The sequence below is a fragment of the Primulina eburnea genome, chromosome 12 (assembly GCF_022965805.1).
Source record: "Primulina eburnea isolate SZY01 chromosome 12, ASM2296580v1, whole genome shotgun sequence".
In the NCBI taxonomy this organism is placed as follows: domain Eukaryota; kingdom Viridiplantae; phylum Streptophyta; class Magnoliopsida; order Lamiales; family Gesneriaceae; genus Primulina; species Primulina eburnea.
In genome coordinates, this window is record NC_133112.1 from 33,224,033 (window position 1) to 33,247,745 (window position 23,713).

A 23,713-nucleotide genomic window follows, 5' to 3' on the forward strand; every position below is an offset into this window, starting at 1 on the left:
ATTCAGTTATTAGATGTGATCCGACAGATCCGTCACTCATATATATATATATATATATATATATATATATATATATATATTGGATGTGACGAAATATATTTAAATTGTACATCGAATAAATGAGTGATAACTCATTGGTAGACATGATAAGTATGCAACATGTCAAAACTGTAACGACCATGTGTTATCCCGATCTTGGGCTTCCTCGGGGGTTTTTTTCCCATCTTGGGTTTTCACTGTGGCTTTTTCCCTCACGGGTTTTCCATATATGTCATTGCTCATAGAACTCTCCACACCAGATTGGTGGAGTGATATCTCCCAAGTCTCGAACCCATGACCTCTTGGCATAAGAACATAGTTCAAAGCCCAACAAAAAGCTCGTGTTCAAACGAGACCAAGTCACAGATTCCTCAACTCTCCGTCGTACGATATCATTCGACTAGCGTAAGAAAATTTCAAAATTGTACCCGGAATCGATGTTGGTAGCAACACGCCATTGACTCCATGGACGTGTATAAATCTTGGTCTCGATCCAGTATAGAAAATTAACAACTTTTGATCTAGACAATGCACAACAAATCAGTACATAATTCATTATATCTTGAAGATATAATTCAATGAAGATTATTTTAGACATGGTTTCCTTTAGGATCTGATTCCCCTCCCCAAGTCTTGATCCTTTGAGCAGCAGCTGATGCCTGAACCACACAGATAAATTAATTATACCATATCATATAAAATAAAATAAAAAAAAGATAATAAGGATAATAAAAGCAAGTGAGTGCAATGAAGCACTAAATTTGTTCATACCTCTTTATTCCAATTTGTTCTATAAACAATGAAAAAGAGAATTATTGTTTGCACAGTTGTTCCTGTTATCATTCCATACCAAATACCCTGAAAATCCAATATAAGGGCTTGTGTTCAATAATTGCATACTTTTAATACCTAAAACCTATATATATCTGTGTGTGCGCGCGTGCGTGCGCGAGAATAATGGATTACTTACTTGCACGCCCATGTTAATTGCATACCCAAATATTAGACCCAAAGGAATACCAAAGAGATAGTAGCATCCAATGTTAACATAGGCAACCAATGCTTGCCATCCAGCCCCAATAGCCACACCTACATTCATTCACACACACAAAATGCTTTCTTCAATATAGATATAAATAAGAACAAAATTGATATGAAACTGGAATTAAACTACCTGAGAGGGCAGGCTGAAAATTGTTGATGACAATGCTGAATGCAAGCAATGGTGTGAGGTGGTACACAACTTGTTTGACAGCTTCACTGTTTGAAAATAAGGAAGGATACTGTTTTTGGAAGATGAGGATGAACGCCGAGATGAGGAGGCCGATCAAGAACGACGATATCACCACCACAACCACTGCGAATTTCGCCGTTCTTGGATGCGCCGCGCCCAATTCATTGGACACCCTTACGCTGGAAAAACACAATGTATATATGAAGCCAAGACAATGCATAGAATTAAACATGAAATGTTAAGACAGGAATACCTTATTGCTGCATTGAAGCCAATGGCTACCATGACAGTCCACCCCAATATGTTTGTGCTGCAACGAAAAGTCAAAATTATTCTTAAAACATGAAGTAACAGATAATTATTTGTTTTACATTTTAAATTGTATTTGTTTTTTTTTTTTTTTGGGTTAAAATCTTACAATATTTCAATCAAACACCTCAATATCTCAATGTGGCGGCAGTTTTCTTGAATTCTATAAATTTGAAATTTACTTCCTTCCATTTTCAATATATCAATTAAATTAATTTAATGGATTTTAAACTTTCACTACATACAAGTTCAAATCATTTTCTCAAATCGAAATAACTCCATCAAGTTAGGTCCGTCCATTCAATCTTAAAGCAAAAACTTGTGTGAGACGATTTCACGGGTCATATTTTGTGTGACGGATCTCTTATTTGGCTCATCCATGTGTTAAGTGTATTACTTTTTATTATAATATCGGTAGGATTAACCAGTCTCGCAGATAAAAATTCGTGAGACCGTGTTACAAGAGACCTACTCCAACTTTAAAAGGAAGATATATGCAATATTGAACTTATAAAATATCTACTTTAAAAAAAAACAAAAATTTGTATATGATTTTTGGGACATATATTTACCATATTGACAGAGCATCGACAGCTACTTCTGCGTTCTTCAAGTATCCAGCAAAGAGGACCAAAGCCATGAAGTACCACGTCTCTAAGCTGCATGTCCGCATTCAAATCAATAAAATATTCATTAAATTTTTAATTTTTTTTATCTCCACAATCATATTAAAAACCCATATAAACGAAATTCGAAAAAATATATTTAAGAACATAGCATAAAATATAAAATTTGAAATGATTTTTTAAAATTAAAATGAGTTGAAAATTTATTTTAACGTAGAAGATATACATTATCTTACCACGTCTACGGGAAGAATAATAATGAAGACGGTATTATTAATAGAGTGAGTCTCATGTGAGATCGTCTCACGGATCATAATCTGTCATGAGACGGATCAACCATACTTATATTCATAATAAAAAGTAATACACTTAGCATAAAAAATAATAATTTTTCATGGATAACCCAAATAAGATATTCGTCTCACAAATACGACTCGTGAGATCGTCTCACATAAGTTTTTGTCTTATTTTTATTAATAAGCTGTCAGTCTGCCGAAACGTCAAAATATTTATTATTATAATAATGTCTATAATAATTGATTATCAGTTTCTAGAAATTAAAGGATTCTGCCTCGTGTCTTTCATAATTTACGACGCACCATTTTGTTATACAATTATTGTTGATTAATTATCCATATCAAGCAGTGCATTAATTAAATAATAAATTTGGTAAACCATCGATTTGAGAAATTTTGATATAAATTCTTGGGGTTCTCTACTCCGACAACTCTTGCGTCGTCATCTTATATATTAATTTTATAAGATGAATTTTTGACCAAACTCGACTTTCAAAAAATATTAATTTTTATATCAAATGAATAATTTTTTTGTAAATATAAATTAGGTCAATCAATTTAAAGAATATAAATCTGTGAAATGGTTCCAACAAGCAATCGGATGTGGGAAAGCTCATTTACTAAAATATGTCTGAAAATCATTTAAAAATACCAAAAGCTACTTTCTTATAAAAAGGAAAAGGTTAAACAATTTTTAATTCCATTACATCCTAAAAAGAAGTAATTTCTATTTTTAAATGTATATGTAATTATCATCTATATATATACATATAACATTTTTAATTTATTTTTGGGAAAAAACAATTTTGCTGACATTAAAAAATGCATAATTTTTATATTGACCAAGTCAACGAGTTGAAAACTCACTCACCACAACATGACGGCAGATTCGAGAGAGAGTCTGACGAAACCCCGTAGATTATGAAACGCCAGCCATGAAAAGCCAGACCAAGCTCTGCCGCAACTCCCGTAGAATATATAAACCATCTGCGCCACCACTATGAACCACCACGACGCGTTCAGGACGATGGCTCCGCCGCCCATCCCGTACCCCAGCTTCAGCATCAGCAGCCAACTGAATAGTATGTGCAAGACTAAGGTCACCAGGGAAATCCACGCCATCGCCATCATCTTGCTCTGAGACTGCAAGAACTTGGCGATCGGAAAATTCAACGCGTACGCGTAGAGCTGAGGAATCATCCAGAGAGCGTACTTCCCGGCGTAGAGTGAGATGCTCTCCGTTTGGCCAATTAGTAGCAGGAACGGAGTCGCGAAAATGTACAAAAACATCAGCATAGTCGCTGTGGCGAGGAGGATGACCCACGATCTCTGCATGTAGACGCCGAGCATGTCGATTCTTCCGGCGCCGTACGCCTGCCCACAAAGCGTTTCCAGCGCGCTTCCCATTCCCAGCTGTTCAAATTACCAATCGAACATTGAATAATAATTCTATATTTTATATCATACATACTTAAAAACTAGAAATTGAAGGTTGTAGATTGAAACACTGAAGATTGATTATAGAATTTATTTTCGCAATAACCTCAAAACGGAGTGGAACCAAGTTTAACAATTCACAAAAGTGAGAAATCTATACATACCATGACGCCGAAAGACAAACCGGCAATAACCGAGTTCTCGATGCTGAACGAGGCGAGTTCGAGTGTGCCCACATGGCCGGCAAACGTTTGCGTGATGGCACCGAGCGAGTACTGGCAAATGCAAGTGAAGATAGCGGGAGCAGCCAAATACCACAGCTTCCTCGACTCCGTACGGAACTCATCGAAGAAGTGGTGGATTCCGGCGATCGGAGCTATATCATCGCTGTCTGCTACGAAGGAAGAACCGAAAGAATGGCTGGACAACGGGTAGGACGAAAGCACTGGAAGTACTTCGTACTCTTCTTCTTTTGCAGAGAGGAGCGGCTGCTTTGTATGGGTTGTTTCCTCCATTGAAGCTTCCACGTTTGCGCAGTACGTACTAATGGGTTCCTTGTGTTGGTCGGAATGTGTATTTATGTTGCTTATTCCATTTCAATTGATGACAGCTGAGTGGACAGGTATCTCGTGATTAGCATGATGAGTCGATCAATTTTAAGATTCAAATTGATAATGCCATTTCTATATAGGCACGAACTTGTGTGAGACGGTCTCACGGGTCATATTTGTAAGACGGATGTTTTATTTGAGTCACCCATGAAAAGGTATTACTTTTTATGTTAAGAGTATTACTTTTTATTGTGAATTTGAGTAGGGTTGACCCGTCTCACTCACAAATTATGATCCGTGAGACGGTCTCACATGAGACCCACTCTTCTATATATACACACAAAATACAAAAATTTATACTTTTACATATTTAATATTAATATTGATAGACAAAATATTCCCTAAAATCATCTCAGTAATTACGAGACTAATCTTCAATTCGACCAAATTCATCAAAAAATATTATTTTTTTAATATAAATATGAAACAAGTTGACTATCTTACTAATAAAGATATATTAAACCTTATAACAAGAGATATTATACAATCACCAATAAACTAAGTGACGTATATATAGATGCCAAAAACTTGTGTGTACTGTCTCACGGATCGTATTTTATGAGAAGGATCTCTTATTTGGGTCATCAATGAAAAAATATTACTTTTTATGTTAAAAGTATTACTTTTATTGTGAATTTCGGTAAGATTGACTTGTCTCGCAAATAAAGGTTCCTAAGATCGTCTCATAAAGACATACTTTATATAGATATATATGTTGTTATGTTTTCTCTCTAATTTTGACTTTGTCTTGGTGCATTGCCCGATTGTTTTTCTTTTGGTAAATAAGGTTTGACATAACACATTTACCCAAATAAACCTCCATCTCTTGTAATAAATAATATACATTGCATATAAAAAGTGCAAGCTGTAGTAATTAATTTTGGTACATTATCCCATAGGAGAGAGAGCAGTCGACACTTATTGTCGCTACATGTATCATTAAAAATCTATTTAATACGTAGTGGGTGGATTATTTTGAATTTCTATATAAAATATAATTTCCAATCTAGTGAATTTATGGGTAAATATTATTATAACGTTGGAGTAATTTTTTTATTCAAAATTAATGTTTGAATTTCAAATTTGTATATTTTGTTTTCTCTTAAATAACGGAATTATAAGAAATCGGCTTAAGATATATCTATATCTGTTCGAGCTTTGCTCATATCCAAACAATTTCGAATAATATTATTCTTAAAAATTTGTAAACGGACGTAAATAAAATCCTAGTTATTCCACAATATTAAATTCATTATCTATAAACTTTTAAATTCATTGTAGAGTAATAAACAATTTTATTATTTATTCATGAACCGTGGTTAGAGATTTTTTTCAACTTTTTCTCTAAGATCCGACATTAAAGTATCCGCCACATTTTTATTTTTATTTTTATTATATAATAAATATTTGTTTCCTAGCATAATGTTCCAACAGCCCTATATATATATATATATATATATATATATATATATATATATATATATATATATATATATATATATATATATATATATGTATAATATGGTACGATATGATTAGGATCAGATATTGAATATATATGTTGTAGGCTAAGATCCGTCCACGTGACACGTGGTATTAAAATATTTATGAATTTTATAATATGCACGTATGTCTTATTATATATCATATACGAAGTATTAATGTTGTCGAATTATCCTAATTTTCTACGGCAGTAATTTTATAATTTCACCACATCATCATTTAGCTCATCTTTATTACAGGACTATGAAAATGAAAAGCATATAGACTGGATGAATGATAATTTTTAAAATAAAAGATTATTTGTAGCATTTTACCCAAGACCAACTTTTTTATATATATAGAAATGCATGCATAATAAAATATTACTGAAATCATAATCATCAAATTGACAAAATCCATCGGACATAGGAAAAAACAACATCCAACATAAATCTTACCAGATTACTAAATAGCAAATAACTTAATTTACAACCATATCGAACGACTTGAACAAAAGTCTAACTAGCAATCGATGAAACCTCCTAGAAACGAGACATTGTCTAGCTATTGTCATCTCGACCCGGCTCGTCCAACTTGAGACATGCCTTGTGAGAATAAGCTGATCAAGATAAAACAAAGTCGTTAAAGACTTGATGGAATTAGCGACGGTTTTAAATTTGCTAAATATACGACAGATTTAAACCGTTGTCTTTGAGCGAACCGTTTAACAATAGGGGTTTTAACAACGGTTCTTCAGGACTTACGACAACGATTTTCACCGTTGTCTTAAGGTTTTTTTTTCTTGTAGTGAATCAACACGTCAATGGGTGAGTGGGTTATATATTATAAATATATTATTTCCATTATATATATCAGTCAATCCAACTATCAGTTTTGGAATCCTATCAAAGAAGCTAACAACGTCACTAAACTGGTCCGATCAATTGGATCGTTTTTTGAAGTAGATTGGTTTGATCGTCGATCATGTTATAAAAATATCGATTACAACTCTAATTTCTTATGAGCTTTGGGTATTTTCGAGCAGTTGAATCGATGGAACGATCTTTTCATGCAATATCCAAAATTTCTTAAAGAATTCTAATTTGTTCATATATTATCTATTATGAAAGATATTGAGAATTTCGCAAGTGACATCAATCCATCGATAACGACAGCTCAAATACATGTCACAAATTTGGATTCATCACAGTCAAATACTCAGATACCAGGGACTCCAATATGAAGTTGGCATTGATGAAAATTTAAGTATAACTTTGTCTCAACGACCAGTTAAAAAAAAAAAGTCCAAATCAAAGAAAAAAGACGACAGTGTTTCAAAATTAATATTTATTACAATATAAATCAATTAATTAAGTTGATAAATACAAGTTTCATACATAACATCATATGAAGATAATCAAACTATAACATTATGCCAACCAAATTAGAGAAATTATACCAATTCAAATATTTTTATTTTAAATTCTAATATTTAATCAAACCAAAGACTTGTGATCGCTTTTTAAATATTTTGAAACATTATTTTTTAATTTTTAGCCAATAAGCATAGCATTGTATGAAAATCGATATTGCAATATATCACCTACATAATATAATAATTTTAATTAAATATAATCTCTAATATCAAATCATTCATCATTATTCATTTAATAAAAAAAAAATTCATAAAGAACATTTTTTTGTAGATTATATTTTATATACTATTTTTTTTTTTAGAAAAAAAAGGGTTCATCATGTGTCCCATGTCCGTACCCCATTTTGTCAGGTCATAATCAGATATTTTTTCCACTACCCGATTATAATTACTCGAATCCGACAAAATCCGACACGAGGCCACATACCCCTAATTGTCGATACGTTACCAGAACTAATTCAATCAAGCTTTTGAACCCAATTTATTTTCTCGCTGATTATATTTTGTGAGACGAATTTTTTATTTGAGTCATCTATATAAAGTATTACGTTTTATGCAAAGAGTATTATTTTTTATTGTGAATATCGATATGATTGACATATCTCGCAGATAAAGATTCGTGAGATTATCTCACAAATGACCTACACATTTACTTTTTTTAAGAAGCAAGTTTTTCTTTGTGTTCTTGGAAAGAATTCAATTTGGTTTTGAAATATGTTTGGATTTGCATCCGTAACAAGAATACAACTTGGTCTCTTACACGATATTTCAATTTTCAAGAACTCTTTCAAAAAATTGTTTTAATATGGGAAAATATTATTTAAAAAAAGGTTTAATAAAATAATTTTTTGAAAATAGAATAATTATATTACGGGGAAGTTGGTGAAAAATCTCCCGATCAAAACATTTCTTTGGGTTCACTCTCTACCCACAAAATTGTGGTACTATGTCATACAAAATGTGGTACACTTCATTTGGAGATGTAGTACACTTCATGTGAAATATGATGCTAAAAAAATATCTAAAGACTAAACACAAAAAAAAAATCGACAGCTGAGGACTGAAGACCAATTTTCGGTTATACTATTGCATAACTCAAAGTACACCAACTTGTTAAATTCCTAGGATATAACATGTATCTCGTGTTTGATGTTCCCCATGTAGCTTTCAAGGTTGTCGGAGGTTGTGATCGTTTAGAATCTTTTTTTCTATTACACGACAAAATCAATAAAATATTATATCGTACAAGATTATGCATTTCTATACTCTTCATCCACTTATTTATTGGGAGAATTCGGACTTGACGTATATTTACGTTTGAAAGAACATGAACGTCAAATCTAACAGAATTTTTATGATATATTATTATCTTATGAAGTTTTCAATAAAGAAAATATTAATCCGACGAATGAACGAAAAAATTACAATTTCAGTCATGAAAATATATGAATGTGATTTATCTTTTTTAGTTTTGTATATTTGATTGAATCGTCATTTTCAATCCAAAACTCTATTTTAAAATAGTGTAGTTCATGCACCAAATATAATATTCATCTACAACACATCTACTTCAAATCTTACTCTAAAATAAATATTCTCATTTAATGATTAAATGTCTATTTATTAAAATAATATTATACAATTATTTATATATATATAATTATTAAATTAATATAATAATACTATATTATTATATAAATAATATTTATAATTTTTAATATAAATATTCATAAAAATAAAAAGAGTCCCCTATGTCAATTTGGCGCATAGGGATAGCGCTAGGAATGAGCAAGATTTTGATTAAATCGAATTAACCGACCGAACCGAGTCAATTCGGAAATTCGGTTCGGTTATTTCGGAAATTCGGTTTTCAAATTAAAAAAATTCGGTTATATCGGTTCGATTACGGTTTTCAAAATTTTGAAATCGGTTAACCGAATTAACCGATATAATAAATATTATTATTTAATAAATTTTTTTATTTATCAATTTTTATAAAATTAATTTTTAATTTTAAAATCGATATAATATGTATTAATTGTGTTCAAATAAAACTTATACATTTGTGATGTGTGTGATTATATATTTTTATGCATTTGTATACAGTGTAGTGTTAAAACAAAATTACATATATAATTAAAGTTAAATCGCAATTTTTTTAAAACTAATCGGTTTAACCGATTTTTATTTGGTTCGTTTTTATCATTATGAAAATTTATTCGGTCGGTTCGGTTATGATTAAATATTTCGTTTCGATTCAGTTATAGCTAATTCCGTTCGGTCGGTAACTGAATTAACTGAATGCTCACCCCTAGATAGCGCAACTCTCGTTGGAGAAGATCTTTGCGCAAAAAATGACGTGAAACTCCATTTTGGTGCAGGGGTTGGAGAAGCCCTGGTAAGCCACTCATCAGAATCATGCAATCAAATGACTAATATTATTGTGAAATTTTTATAATTATATGATCGAATTTTAGTGGTTAAAGCCTCCAACCCTCATCTTTGATGAGTGGAATTTAGAGATCCGGTTGTGAAACGGATAGCTGGGCTAAGATCCATGTCAAAATTAGTTCGGCCCGGTTAGTGTAAAGAACCTCGGCCTTTGAAAATCCCGTGCGGACTTGTTGTGTACACTTCTATTTCTTTTTTATTAACGGACGACTGTCTATTGTCTAACGCTAGCGTCTCGTCGTCGCTCGGGTGGCTTTTTTAAATTAATTTTTTAATATTTGTTATCATTATATATTAATATATTTAAATTATTTTATATATTTTTTTGATAATAAATCATTGTTTGGTATAAGTGGAGAGAGCATGACTAATAAAAAATTAAGATGAATATTTTTATTTTAAAAAATTAAATCATTATTTAAATTAAATCAAAGTCTCCATTCTTGCGCTCAAACTTTGATATATTATGTATAAAAGATAGTGATAATGGCAACTGGGGGAGCTTTTCTTGGTTTTCCTTTCCTTGGTTGTGGTTGTTGGACTAGCAAAAATAATAGAATTCACAGAAAAAGACATGGCTTTCGATGAGGGCTTTTGGGACTTGTACGACAAATGGCGGAGTTGTTGCACAATATATCAAATGGTACAGTACATAAAGATTTTTTTTCCCCCAATAATGAGCCACAACCAACTCAAAAATATGGAGAGCCAAAATGTACTCCCACATTCATGACATATAATTTTTATTCAAATTTCCAACAAGAGCCACTACAACATTTTGCGCAACCTGAGCGAGAAGCCGAAGCGTTTCAACGTGTTCAAATCGAATGTGCACCACATTCACTCAGTGAATCAGATGGATAAGCCTTACAAGCTGAAACTCAACATGTTTGCTGATATAACAAACCACCAATTCAGAAACTCCTACAGTTCGAATGTCAATCACCACATGGAGATTCGCGGGAGTCGGCCCAGCACCGGCTTCGTGCATGGGAAGACCCAAAACCTGCCTGCATCAGTTGATTGGAGAAAGCTAGGTGCTGTCACTGATGTCAAGAATCAAGGACGATGCGGTATGTTTTCCTACGTTTTCATCACTTTTTTTCGGCCTAACGATTGAAATTGAGCTTTTTGTTTCAATTTGGTTGGTAGTTGTTGGGCATTTTCCACTGTGGTTGGAGTTGAAGGGATAAACACGATTAAAACAGGTTGATTAGTATCTTTGTCTGAACAAGAACTGGTTGATTGTGATCGGTAAAAGGATAACACGGGCTGCGGCGAAGGGTTCATGGAGGACGCATACGAGTTCATCAAGACACGGTGGTCTCACTGCAGAAAACATATATATACCCTTACAAAGCTAGAAATGAGAACTCTGATGCAGCCAAAGTAAATACATTTTTTCTTCTTGAAAATTCTTAGAAATATTGAGAAATCAACTGGGATTTCCATCTTATTGCTCTGTAGATGAATGCACCCGAGGTGAAGATCGATGGGCAAGAAAACTTACCATCCAACGACGAAAACACTGATGAAAGCAGCTGCAAACCAGCCCACATCTGTTGTGATACGCAGGTTTTGAAATTATCCTGATCCTGAAATAATAAATAAGATCTTTAGAAGGTGGACCTGAAATAATAAATAAGATCTTTAGAAGGTGGTCAGGAGGGTGTCCACGCTCAAGTCAGTGACTGAGGATACGAGTGAAGAGCAGATAAAGGCGCGGCTGAAAACAATATAGTGACGATCAAACTTGGTATTTATAGGAGAATAATTGGGCCATGATAGACTTCCCACTCAATTGTGGTCTGGGCCTCCAAGATGTAATCCGGGCCTAGTGAGCCCATGGGGTATCATGTTGCAATCAATGCTGGTGGCACTGATATGCTGTTCTACTCAGATATATGACTAATAAAACATTTCGCTACCTATCAACAATAGGACCAAAAATCTTATAAAAGTGTGTATCATCCGATAATTATAGGGCGTTTTTACCGGAAACTGTGGCCAGGGCCGATCCTAACAATATTTAGGCCTGAGTCGAACTTTTAAAAAAAGGCCTATGAATCATAATGTGTGTTCATATTTTTTTTAATTTCATAGCAATTTTTCAAATTAAATCAATACGTTAAAGACAATACAAAAAATTAAATGAATAAAAATATCAAACATGTCCAAAATGATCACTAAAAAACAACCTGCCTAACAGTTTTAGAGCTAAAAATACTAATCAAGTCTGTATAATCAAGTTGTTCAGTAATTTCTTTCTCAATCGATAACATAGCCAATCAATTCAATCTTTCTTGTGACATGGTTGATCGGAGAAAAGTTTTGATGAGCTTTAACTTTGAGAAACTTCGCTCTGCACTTGCTACTGTGACCGGACAGTCAACAAGATTTTATAAGCAATATGAGCATTTGGGAAACACCCATCCTTTTTCTTCAAGTAATTCACTACATCAATGGCCGATTTTGCTTCTCTTGGTAATGAGCACCTCAAGAATGTCAACTCTGAAAATAGATCATCCCCATTAATATCAGAACAACCCTTATGAGTCAAAGAATTTTCAAGATTCTTGCAAGACCTCAACAATGTTTCTTCAAATAATTCACTACATCAAAGGCTTTTATTCATTTTTTATATATATATTAATTTTTTTAAAAAAATTTTAGGGCCCCAAAAAAATATGGGCCTGAGGCCTTGGCCTCTTATGACTCTGAATAGGATCGGCCCTGACTGTGGCACGGAGCTTGACCACGGGGAGGGCCGTAGGTTGATATGGGACGACTCTTGATGGGACTAAAAATACTGGATAGTGAGGAATTCTTTGGGTCCGGAATGGGGCGAGCACGAATACGTAAGGATGCGCGATGCTAAAGAAGGGCTGTGCCTGTGGGGGATTGCCATGGAAGAACCCGAAAATCATATATTGAATTCTGCCACATACGTAGTACTCGACACATCCATCATGCCAATATTTTCTTATATATGTTCTATATTCCTTTTTTTTTTTTCCAAATCTTTGAGATGATAAAAATTATAAATAAATAATAGTTTATATGTATTTTTATTATTATGTTATAAAACATGAGGTCTTAGAGTAAATATTTGTGTCTTGGTGTAACATTTTTTTATGTATAAATAATACCCTTACCAAATTACAAAAATACTTAATTTTTAATTGATAAAAATATATGAAAAACCCTATATTAGTACATTTTTAACTTATATATAATTAACATATTTTGTATTTATTTCTCTTTATCTATATTTTAAAATTTTTAGATAACTATATCATTCTCAATTAGAAAAATACGAAAATAACAATAAATTTAAAATTAATAAAATTATTATATTTAGATAAATATTTCAACTATATAACCTAATATATATTGGTCTCGTTGTATAAAAAAAATTATGCAAAAACTTGTATGAGATGATCTCACGGATCGTATTTTGTGAGACAGATCTCTTATTTGGTTCATACATGAAAAAATATTACTTTTTATGCTAAGAATATTACTTTTTATTGTGAATCTCGGTAGAGTTGACCCGTCTCACAGATAAAGATTCGTGAGACTGTCTCACAAGATACATACTCAAAAAAATATCCGCATAAATATTTGTATTCAAACCCTAGTTTTAATAATATACACCGACTCCAATTAAAAATTCACGTGCTACGTGGTGTTCCGAATGCAATTGATGTAATTTGATTTTCGACATACGTTAGTTTTTTCTTATTGTCAATTGATCGTGTAGGTTGTACCCGTTCTTGGGGATGTCCAGTATATTTATTTCTTTTTTAACTTTTACCTAAATTAATGAATTATTCATTAAAAAAAAATATGGAGTTCTTTTCTGTGTCCTTAAAACAGAGCAGGACAGATTGATGGGCCTAAGATCACTAGGTCGGGTCCATTATTCAATTGAAGCCCAAATTAAAATATGCTTGTAAAAACCTAAAAAGGCAAAAATATCAAATCTAATATGTATGTATTGAGGCGTGAGTTTTTAGTCTTGTATTTTTTATTGAATTAATAATAGTTTTTTAATTATGTTTTAATAATCAATTTTAGTCATTTGTTTAAAATCATGTAATTAAATGACTAATGTTATTTTTAAAATTTTATAATTATATGGTTAAAAAAATTCCTTGCGACATTCACGTATGTTTAGTAATGTTATTATTAAAATTTAACAATGCTATTAGCAATTTAGTTAAGGCAAAAACTTATATGAGACGGTCTGACGAGTTGTATTTTATAAGACAAATATCTTATTTGGGTCATCCATGAAAAAGTATTACTTTTTATGCTAAGAGTATTATTTTTTATTATGAATATCGGTAGAATTGATCCGTCTCAAAGATAAAGATTTGTGAGACTGCCTCACAAGAGACATACTCTTTAGTTAGGAGTGGATCTCATGTGAGACCGTCTCACGGATCATAATCTGTGAGACGGGTCAACCCTACACATATTCACAATAAAAAGTAATACTTTTAGCATAAAAAATAATACATTTTTATGGGTGACCCAAATAAGATATCCGTCTCACAAATACGATTCGTGATACCGTCTCACACAAGTTTTTGCCTTAGTTAGACGCTTATAAGAACAAATTGATTACTAAAAAATAATTATAGGACTCTGGTTGATTCAATAAAAGATACAAAGCTAAAAATATATACCTCATATATCTAATCTAAAATTGAGATTTAATCAAACTTAAAACTATATACCCGTCTGTATATATCTATTATTATATTATAATTAGTATCTATATAATATAATTACATTATCGTTATGAAAATAATAATTAAAAATTACAACAAAATTTTAGAATAAACTTGATCTTTATGATCGTGATTTATATACATAATAAATATTATTTATACATGTATAGCATATGAGTTGTTCCATATATATATATTATAAAGATTCTGACCGCTAATACTTTGTAAAGAAAGTGACTAATTTAATGATTTCGAGGAAGTGACTGACAATATCAGTGTATATTGTTAAAAAATATAAATGAAAATTGATTTTTTTTTTAAAAAAAAAGAAATAAAATTTGATAAATAATTCTTTTTTATACTTGTTTTTTTAAAATAAAATATCAAAATATTTTTATTAGACTGTTTATTAAATATAGTGTTTTATGATGTATTTATGAACTGTAAATGATAGTTTTGTTTCAGACAAAATGAATGAGGTAAAAGTATCTAAAAAATTTCATTTATTTATCAAAATAACAATATAGTTTTAAAAAAATAAGGATTAAAATAAGACCTATTTTTGGATTTGAATTAAATTGAGCATAATTATAAGCAGAAATTTGGATTAATAAGTGATTATTATTAAATAAGTTGGCCTCAGTATTTTATTTAATTGAATGATATAAAATTGGCAACCGTGTGGCATTGATCCCCAGAAGGTAGAGCACGCCATGCCGATTCCCACAGTTTCCATTACTTCGTTTGACCCTTCCTTTTACGTATATACAGTACTGGTCAATTTTATTTATTTATTTTTTTATGACAAAATCATCATATTTTACATTAAATTTATTCGAAACCTCGTTCTTCTCAATTTTACAAATTCCAATTTGCCAACGCATTAACAAAAAATATATAATATTGTTATCAAACATAAATTATCAGAAAAACTTATTGTGAGAATGTCTCATATGTATTTCACTCAACTCATCATTAAAAAATCTTCTTTTTATGTCAAAAACATTAATTTTTTTTTATAATCATAGATTAAATTGATCCGTCTCACGAAAAATCAACTTTTCGTTTATATATATTCAATGGTTGATGAACACCTTTCTTGTATCAAATTTTTTGAAAATTATCTTTACAATTTTGTTTTTAAAACAAATAACAGTAAGTATAATAATAATCATAATTAGCTATGTGAGAATAATTAAAAAAAAATATTTGTCCACAATGTTGCATAGATACAGATACAGGTATTATATCAAATACAATATGGATAGGATAATACGGTAAATTTTGAAAATATAAGACACGATAATATGATACTATTAGGATACGATAATTATTAAAATATATTATATAAATATATATATATATATATATATATATATATATATATTTATATATATATATATATATATATGTAAACATATACAATGTACACTTTCAAAGTAGTGATTTAAAAGAAAAATACAAAAAGTCCGAAAAATGTGTTCTCAATGTGTCCGACTAATCGATCCTTACAAAAAATCAACGACATGTATTTTTATCATATCTGATATACGTATTCGTAGATCATATTCATGTGTCATATACGTATTCGATGTTTCAAAATTTTGTTTTGGATGTCCGGACAACATAGTTTGTCCGGAAAAGAAATATAGGCTGGTGTTGATTTCTTGTCACGCAAAGTAGGTAAGTAATTGTCCGTGAGCAGCCGTCAAAATCAAAGTTTGATGATGAGTCTGTTTCTTTACATAATATTTATATTTATTAATTATAATTAAATATTTTATTGATTTATACTACATTTTTGGGGAGTTCGTTTCCTTTCACGGTACTAGTAAAGACAACCCCGCCGCTCCCATTAGTGGAAGTCTTTGTGGCTTTGTCTCTCTCCGTATCCAAAACTTTATTAAATTAACTTATTAAAAATAATTAGATTTTATTTTAAAAACATTATTTTTATATTTTAAAAACATTATTTTTATATTTTAAAAACATTATTTTTATTTTATATATATATATAGAGTTGACTGTTTAATTAATATAGATACGTGAGATCGTTTTATAAAATAATTATTATTCATTTTCGTTTTCTTTTATTTTTCTACTGGAAAAAAAACAAAGAGCATTGTGTTCAGAGATTTTTTTTTTAATTTAATAAAGAGTAGGTTTAGGTGTCTTGTGAGACAGTTTCACGTAAGGGTGGGAGTCGGTTGATTAGGTCCGATTTTTCTCAATAGCGGTTCGATTTTTCAGTTTTCGGTTTTGAATAATTCTGGTCCAAAACCAAACCATTTTATTACGGTTCAGCCCGATTTTTTATAATAGGTTCTGTTTATATGGTCGATTGTATACGGTTTTATAATATTTTGTTAAGAAATAAAATTATGCATCCCTTGATGCTTGATGGATGCGACACATATAAAATAAACAATGAGAGTAGATGAGTAGAACATATATAATTACAATACACTTTATGACTTTACAATTTGAAATACAATGTCCAAAAGTAGCTCTTCAATTTGGTATTCTTTGTGCACACGTGTTCTTTTTAAAATGAAATCGATACAAAATATGAAAAGATATGTAATAATATATGATATTTGAGTATCAATTATTTCAGATCTGATACTAATATCTAATTTTTTAAGTATAAAAACATGTATATTGTTATTAATGACAAGTCTTTTTCGGTCGAAAATTATTACAAAATATTGAATATTTGTTAATAATAATTATCCCATATAAAATACTGACATAATGTTGATATTAATAAAATTATTTTAATTTTATACTAAAAATCGTATTTTTGTACCATGTATAAATCAATATATACCCATATATAAGATATTAACACCACACCACATTCTCAAATATCATAAAATACATATATTTATGATTTGACATTGTTTCAGCTTTGATTTACTATTTCATGAAACTGGAGCAGAAGCCATCGGCCTGGGCTCCAGTTTCTATCCAACGTATCGATAATATTAATTTCATTATTATTTTTTTATTCCAATTTATTTTGCTTACGGACAAATAGGAATTCATATGTAATTTTCTAGTTGCATGCATTCTTCTTACCCTGCAGATTTTCCCAAAATGAACACACCCTTTTCAAGCTTTACAAATAATTTAAAAAAAATACCAACAAAAACCTTAAAACTCGATATTTTCCAGTTTTTTTGTAAAATAATTAACGGGGTAGCAACAAAGTAGTCAAGCAGGAAGATATACGACTCTAACTAATACAAAAACATTAATCTAAGTAAATAGTGTACAAGAACATAAGCCGGGGGTGGTTCACATTCATGCATATCGACCATCTCCGTTCACTTGGCCTTGCTGTTATTCATTGTTCTCCACCGCGATTGCTGCTGCCGCCCTCGTCCTCGTCCTCGTCCTCGTAGGAGCTTCCGTAGCCATTCCATCCAGTGGATGGTTCTTCTGACTCATCATGCTTTGAACTGCTGAGGGAAGTAGACGGTGTAGAGGGAGGAGCTGTTGTTGGGTCTCCGGCGGTATGTACAATTATTGGCACCGGTTCTGTCAGTCTCTCCCCGTCCCTAGGCGGCATGAACACCACCGGCATGTAATCCTCCGCATCTTGGGGGAACTTTGAATTCTTGAAGTGTTCTCTTAATGCTTCCAACCCCTTTCAATGTAGTTATTTTACATCCATGCCCACACAAAATCAAGAATCTTACAAATATATGCTGCAAATAATCATTTAACTACTGACATAATAATTAATAATTTAACTTAATCACAAACAATTATATATACCTGTAATCTTGCGTAGGTGACATCGCAAATTTTCCTGGAATTGAATACTTCCCAGCTTTGATGATGAAATGCCTTGTACAGTCTCAGTGCCGCCTCCGGTGAAGTCATGTTCACGAACCCATATCCCACATTGCATTTGTTGCTTAAAAACCAGATGGATCATGGAATTCAGGAAAAGATTACGCTAATAAATAAAAAAATAATTTCAAATAATACAGTTCCTTTCAAAAAGTATTCAAAATCGAAAAGAGAGTAGATTACATGAAATCGATAGGCAGATAGACGAAATCGTACGAGGACAAGGGCTGATCATCGCCGTCGGCAATCTGCTCATTACAGTGAATGCAGTGATTGTCCAGCATGTTCAGCAGCAGCTTTTGACTGAAAATTATTAAAAAAATATGTATGAACTCAAATCATACAATATAATATTATATATATATATATTATTGGATATGGGAATGGTAAAATCAGAATATTTTGGCTAAACAAGCAAGCAAACTAGACTAAGGGCATGAAAGACAAGACGATGATTACCTGTACTTGTTGGGGATGTTTTTGATCATGACCGTAGTTCTAGAATCACTATAGTTCGATTCAGTTATTGCTTCCTCCTTTATCAGGAAACGAGGATCGTAATCTTTTCCCTGTTTCCAGCCGCCGCCTTCGCTACCCTTCCACGGCTTGCAGCCGCCCTTTTCCGGCTTAGAACTCTTTCCACCACCACCACAGGATATATTTTTCTTGTACTTAGATTTTATGCTTGAACTCTCCGGATCACATTCACCAATGCAAATGGTGGCCATTGATCCATGAAGTGATGATCCACGGGAACTCTTGCTCCCGCCCGGGGTTACTTTAGACTGGTAATTACGCGGTGGTGCAAACCGGGCGGAGAATCTCCGCTGTGTGGGCGGCGGAGGGGGAGTTGACGGGGACGACGGTGGCAGCAAGTTTCTTGATGACGTGTGGTTATCGGTTGAAGAATTGAGCAATCCACTTTGAGGACGGCACTTGGAAAATTTCTTGATCTGGCCACCTTGCCGACTTGATTCGATAACAATTTGTTGGCCACAAATTTCTTTTCCATTCATAGTTGCCATTGCTTTTGCGGCATTTCGAACATCATAGAACTCCACGAACCTTTGGTTCCTATTCCTTGGCGTCTCTCTCAGTTCCTTGATGGGCCCTTCAAGGGAAGTCATAACAAAATACCATAATGCATTGAAAATTTAAATGATAAAAGAAAATCAAGTTTCGTCGTACAATCGGTTTAATTATCTTGGGTCAACTTAGAATGCCACAAAAGACATTTCTTTTTCCACATAAATGCAGTCAAGAAAACGACCCATCAAACAAGGGAGAACACTTAAAACAAGAATTTGCCCCACAAAAATCTGAGGAGATCTCATGAATCTTTGAGTATTACAACCTGAAAATTAACATCTGTAACACATCCAATGAACACTTGTACAGACAAACTAACACGAAAAATAATCTCCCCAATCAAGAATCTTGCAGAAAAATATCAAGGTGGTAGTAAACTAAAATGGAGATGAATCACGTATTATCATACCAAAGGCTTCGAAAATATGTCGGAGATAAGTAGGCGAAACGACGGGATCGACATTGAATATAACAAGTGTGCCTTGATTGTTTCCATCGGGAAGAGACGAAGTTACTGGAGTGGAAAACTGGGCCCACACGACTTGTCCTGAAATTAGGCCACGCGCAGCCGGAGGTGGCAACGGCGGCGGAACCGCCACAAAACCCATAGGATTGTTCAGCACGGCCTCGTAGTGGCGTCCCAGCCTACATTGTTGCTGCATGTGCTGATCATGAATCGCCACCAAAGCCGCCTGCGCATCTCTCACATCGTAGAAATGGACGGTCACCAAGCCCTCACGCCGTCGCTCCATCTCCACCGACCTCACGTCGCCGAAGACTTCTAGTTCACGCCGTACCGTTGATTCAGTCACGCAAGGGGGCACCAAGCTCAGGAGCAGAGTTCTGGACGGCGTGGCTAAGGAAGGAGGCAAAGAAACCGGCGGTGGTGGATAGGAAGGCACGCTAACATACGCCGGTGCCGCAGAAAACGGTAACGGCACGTATCCCATGGTTTCGTACACCGGAGGCGGGTAAGGGCAGTAAACTTGGGGTGGAAAAGAACGTACCCCGATGGCCGGGAAAAACTCTTGAGCACCGGGGTCCAGGTGGTGCGCCGTAAAACCCCCGAAACCGGCTTCGTCCATCGTCGGGAAACCGGTTTGACCCAAAAATTAGACTTTCCGATGAGTTTTTTTACTGCAAAAAGAAACGTTGGATATATAGTTGTCTTCAGAATCTTGTGTTGTGTAGATTCAGCAAATATCCTATGGTTCTTTCCTTGTCCCTCTGTAAACAATCTTTCATGTATATAAACATATAACTGTGTATCTATCAGCTTCTCTCTTTCTCTCTAGACTCTATAGTGAATAATCCTTCTTTTCTCAGTCTATCAGTCTCTCTCTCTCTAGACTCTATGGTAAATAATTTTTTTTAAAAAAAAATTGATATTTTTGTTTATTTCATGAGTAATTAGGGTCTCTACACTCCACTAATAAATTTTTAAACTTGATAATAGTATTTATGGAAATCACAATTGCAATATAAAGTAATTAGTAAAACGATAGATTTAAATTTAAATTTGAAATGATTGATAAATTTCGTTATTAATGTATGACAGATAATTTCCGACGAGTTTCGTTAAAATAATTAGTGAGACAATAAAAATAATTGATAAATTTCATTACAAATGAACGACAGATAATTTCCGACGAGATTCGTTAAAGCAATAAGTAAGACGACAAATTTAAATTTAAATTTGAAATGATTGATAAATTTCACTATAAATGTATGACAAATAAGTTCTGGCGAGTTTTGTTCATGTCACTAGCACAACGATAAATTTAAATTTGAAATGATTGATAAATTTCGTTACAAATGTATGACAGATAAGTTCCGACGAGTTTTGTTCGTGTCACTCAGTACAGTGCTGAGTAGATATATTATGATAACTTATTCTATCATGATATACGGATGAATTGTCGTAATTCATTTTTCATCACACGTGTCATGTATTGGAGTGAGTCTCATGTGAGACCGTCTCACGGATCTTAATCTGTGAGACGTGTCAATCCTACTCATATTCAAAATAAAAAGTAATATTCTTAGCATAAAAAGTAATAATATTTAGAGTGAGTCTCATGTGAGACCGTCTCACGGATTATAATCTGTGAAACGGGTCAACCCTACCCATATTCACAATAAAAAGTAATACTCTTAGCATAAAAAGTAATACTTTTTCATGGGTGACCCAAATAAGAGATACGTCTCACAAATACGACCCGTGAGACCGTCTCACACAAGTTTTTGCCTAATATTTAATGGATGACCCAAATAAGAGACCGTATCACACAAGTTTTTACACATATATTGAGTGAATGATAAAACTATCAATATAGATAACATATATCAAGACGTTCCCATACATGATATTTTAATTGTCCCTACAAAAATTAAATGTCAACTAATATGTTTGTAAATTTTGGTTCCAAACATAGAAGAAGGTTCATTAAATTACTTGAATTAATCAAATTAGATAATACACGAGGTTGTTCAATCTCTTTGTTTGTCTAAACCTTTGATTTTTAAAAAATGTCACAAAAAATTTGGTGAGATTATTTTATAGATCAATTTGAGACGAATATCTGATTTGATCTAATCGTGAAAAAATATTTTTTTTATGTTAAAAATATTATTTTTCATTGTATATATAAATCAGATTGATACATATCACAAATATGGATCTATAGAAAACGTATGATGAGTCCAAATATCGATCACACATATACTGATATTCAATTATTATAATTTTATCACTTAAATAAACTATACAAAATAAATAAAAAGAGAAAATATTTCCTTTAAAGTCTTATACAATTATTTATATCCAAAATTATACATTTTTCTCTATTGTTCAAATCTACAAATAAAACACAAAATAAACAATGAAACTTCAAGATAAACACAAACACGAAATCAATAAAATTAGGGCAAAAACTTGTGTTTGACGGTCTCACGGGTCATATTTGTGAGACGGATCTTTTATTTGGGTCATCCACGAATAAGTATTACTTTTTATGCTAAGAGTATTACTTTTTATTGTGAATATGGGTAGGGTTGACCCGTCTCACGGATCTTTATTGTGAATATGGGTAGGGTTGACCCGTCTCACGGATTAAGATCCGTGAGACGGTCTCACATGAGACCTACCCTAAAATTAGATAGTATTTGGATTTTTCAAATCACGACAAGGTTTTTTATATACAAATATAATTAAGGATAAATTATACCTATGTAAAAATTGGGAAAAAAACTGTGTAAAATCAATTGCATTTAAAATTCTATTTTGAAAAAATCGAAAATAAAAACTCTTGCAAATGTGGTATATGTGTTTACCTTTTAAAATCATATGATTAAATGTTCTTTGTTTTTTTAAAAAAAATACATGAGTGTAATTGTGTAAAAAAAAAACCTATGAATTTTATAAATTAATTTTATGATTTTTACCATTTTTATGAGGTGTAACCGTGTAAATGCTATTTGCATAATAATTAATACCCAAATAAAAATAAAATATACTTTTTCCATTGACTTGTTCCTTGGAGGACCCCAGAGATCCCTGACCGTACGCGTGTCCAAATCTGCATAAGGTACGCCAAATACGTATATTTTGTCAAAAGTATGGAAAATCATAATCACATACGTACTTGAATAGTACTATGTTCATGCTTTATTTGGTGCAAATTAACATTTTTTGCCTGGTTTCTCTTTTTTCTCTGTGCATTGAATTTAGTTTTTTGTTTTTGTTTTATATTGTCCTTACAAATATTAAGGTTGGGAAAATTACAAAATCAAATGTTGTCAATTTGGTTCAGACACGGTTTTCGCATAATTGAACCAATACAACGAAAAGTTTCAATCAACAACACTCATATGAGAACGGTTTTTATTAAAATCGTTGTCTTTTTTCTTTTAACAACGGTTTTAACAAAAATCGTTGTCGTAGCCTAAGAAACCCCGCTTATAGACAACGGTTTTTTAAAAACCGTTGTCTTTTATGTGTCTACGTCAACGGTTTTTAAAACCCGTTGTCTTTGCGTGTCTACGACAACGGTTTTTTAAAAACCGTTGTCTATGAGCGTTTTTTTTGTTACAACAACGGTTTTT

General features: G+C 32.3%; 2 protein-coding genes and 1 pseudogene across 2 annotated transcripts; 1 reads left to right on the plus strand and 2 right to left on the minus strand.

Annotated features, from left to right (window-relative positions):
- Positions 1 to 406: 406 nt before the first annotated feature.
- LOC140808045 (protein DETOXIFICATION 29-like) lies at positions 407 to 4,580 on the minus strand. Its single transcript, XM_073165046.1, has 8 exons — positions 4,106 to 4,580; positions 3,376 to 3,917; positions 2,155 to 2,241; positions 1,527 to 1,583; positions 1,214 to 1,452; positions 1,010 to 1,128; positions 811 to 897; positions 407 to 698 (listed from the first exon to the last, which is right to left on the minus strand). The coding sequence occupies exons 1-8, from the start codon at positions 4,454 to 4,456 to the stop codon at positions 630 to 632; spliced, it is 1,551 nt and encodes a 516-aa protein (XP_073021147.1). The 5' UTR covers positions 4,457 to 4,580; the 3' UTR covers positions 407 to 629.
- Positions 4,581 to 8,602: 4,022 nt separating this feature from the next.
- LOC140806833 (vignain-like) lies at positions 8,603 to 11,502 on the plus strand (annotated as a pseudogene).
- A 6,331-nt stretch (positions 11,503 to 17,833) lies between these two features.
- LOC140807633 (protein terminal ear1 homolog) lies at positions 17,834 to 20,925 on the minus strand. The gene is made up of 5 exons (XM_073164577.1): positions 20,019 to 20,925; positions 18,980 to 19,631; positions 18,704 to 18,823; positions 18,443 to 18,584; positions 17,834 to 18,311 (listed from the first exon to the last, which is right to left on the minus strand). Exons 1-5 carry the CDS (start codon positions 20,692 to 20,694, stop codon positions 18,009 to 18,011), a joined length of 1,893 nt encoding a protein of 630 aa, XP_073020678.1. The 5' UTR covers positions 20,695 to 20,925; the 3' UTR covers positions 17,834 to 18,008.
- Positions 20,926 to 23,713: the final 2,788 nt, after the last annotated feature.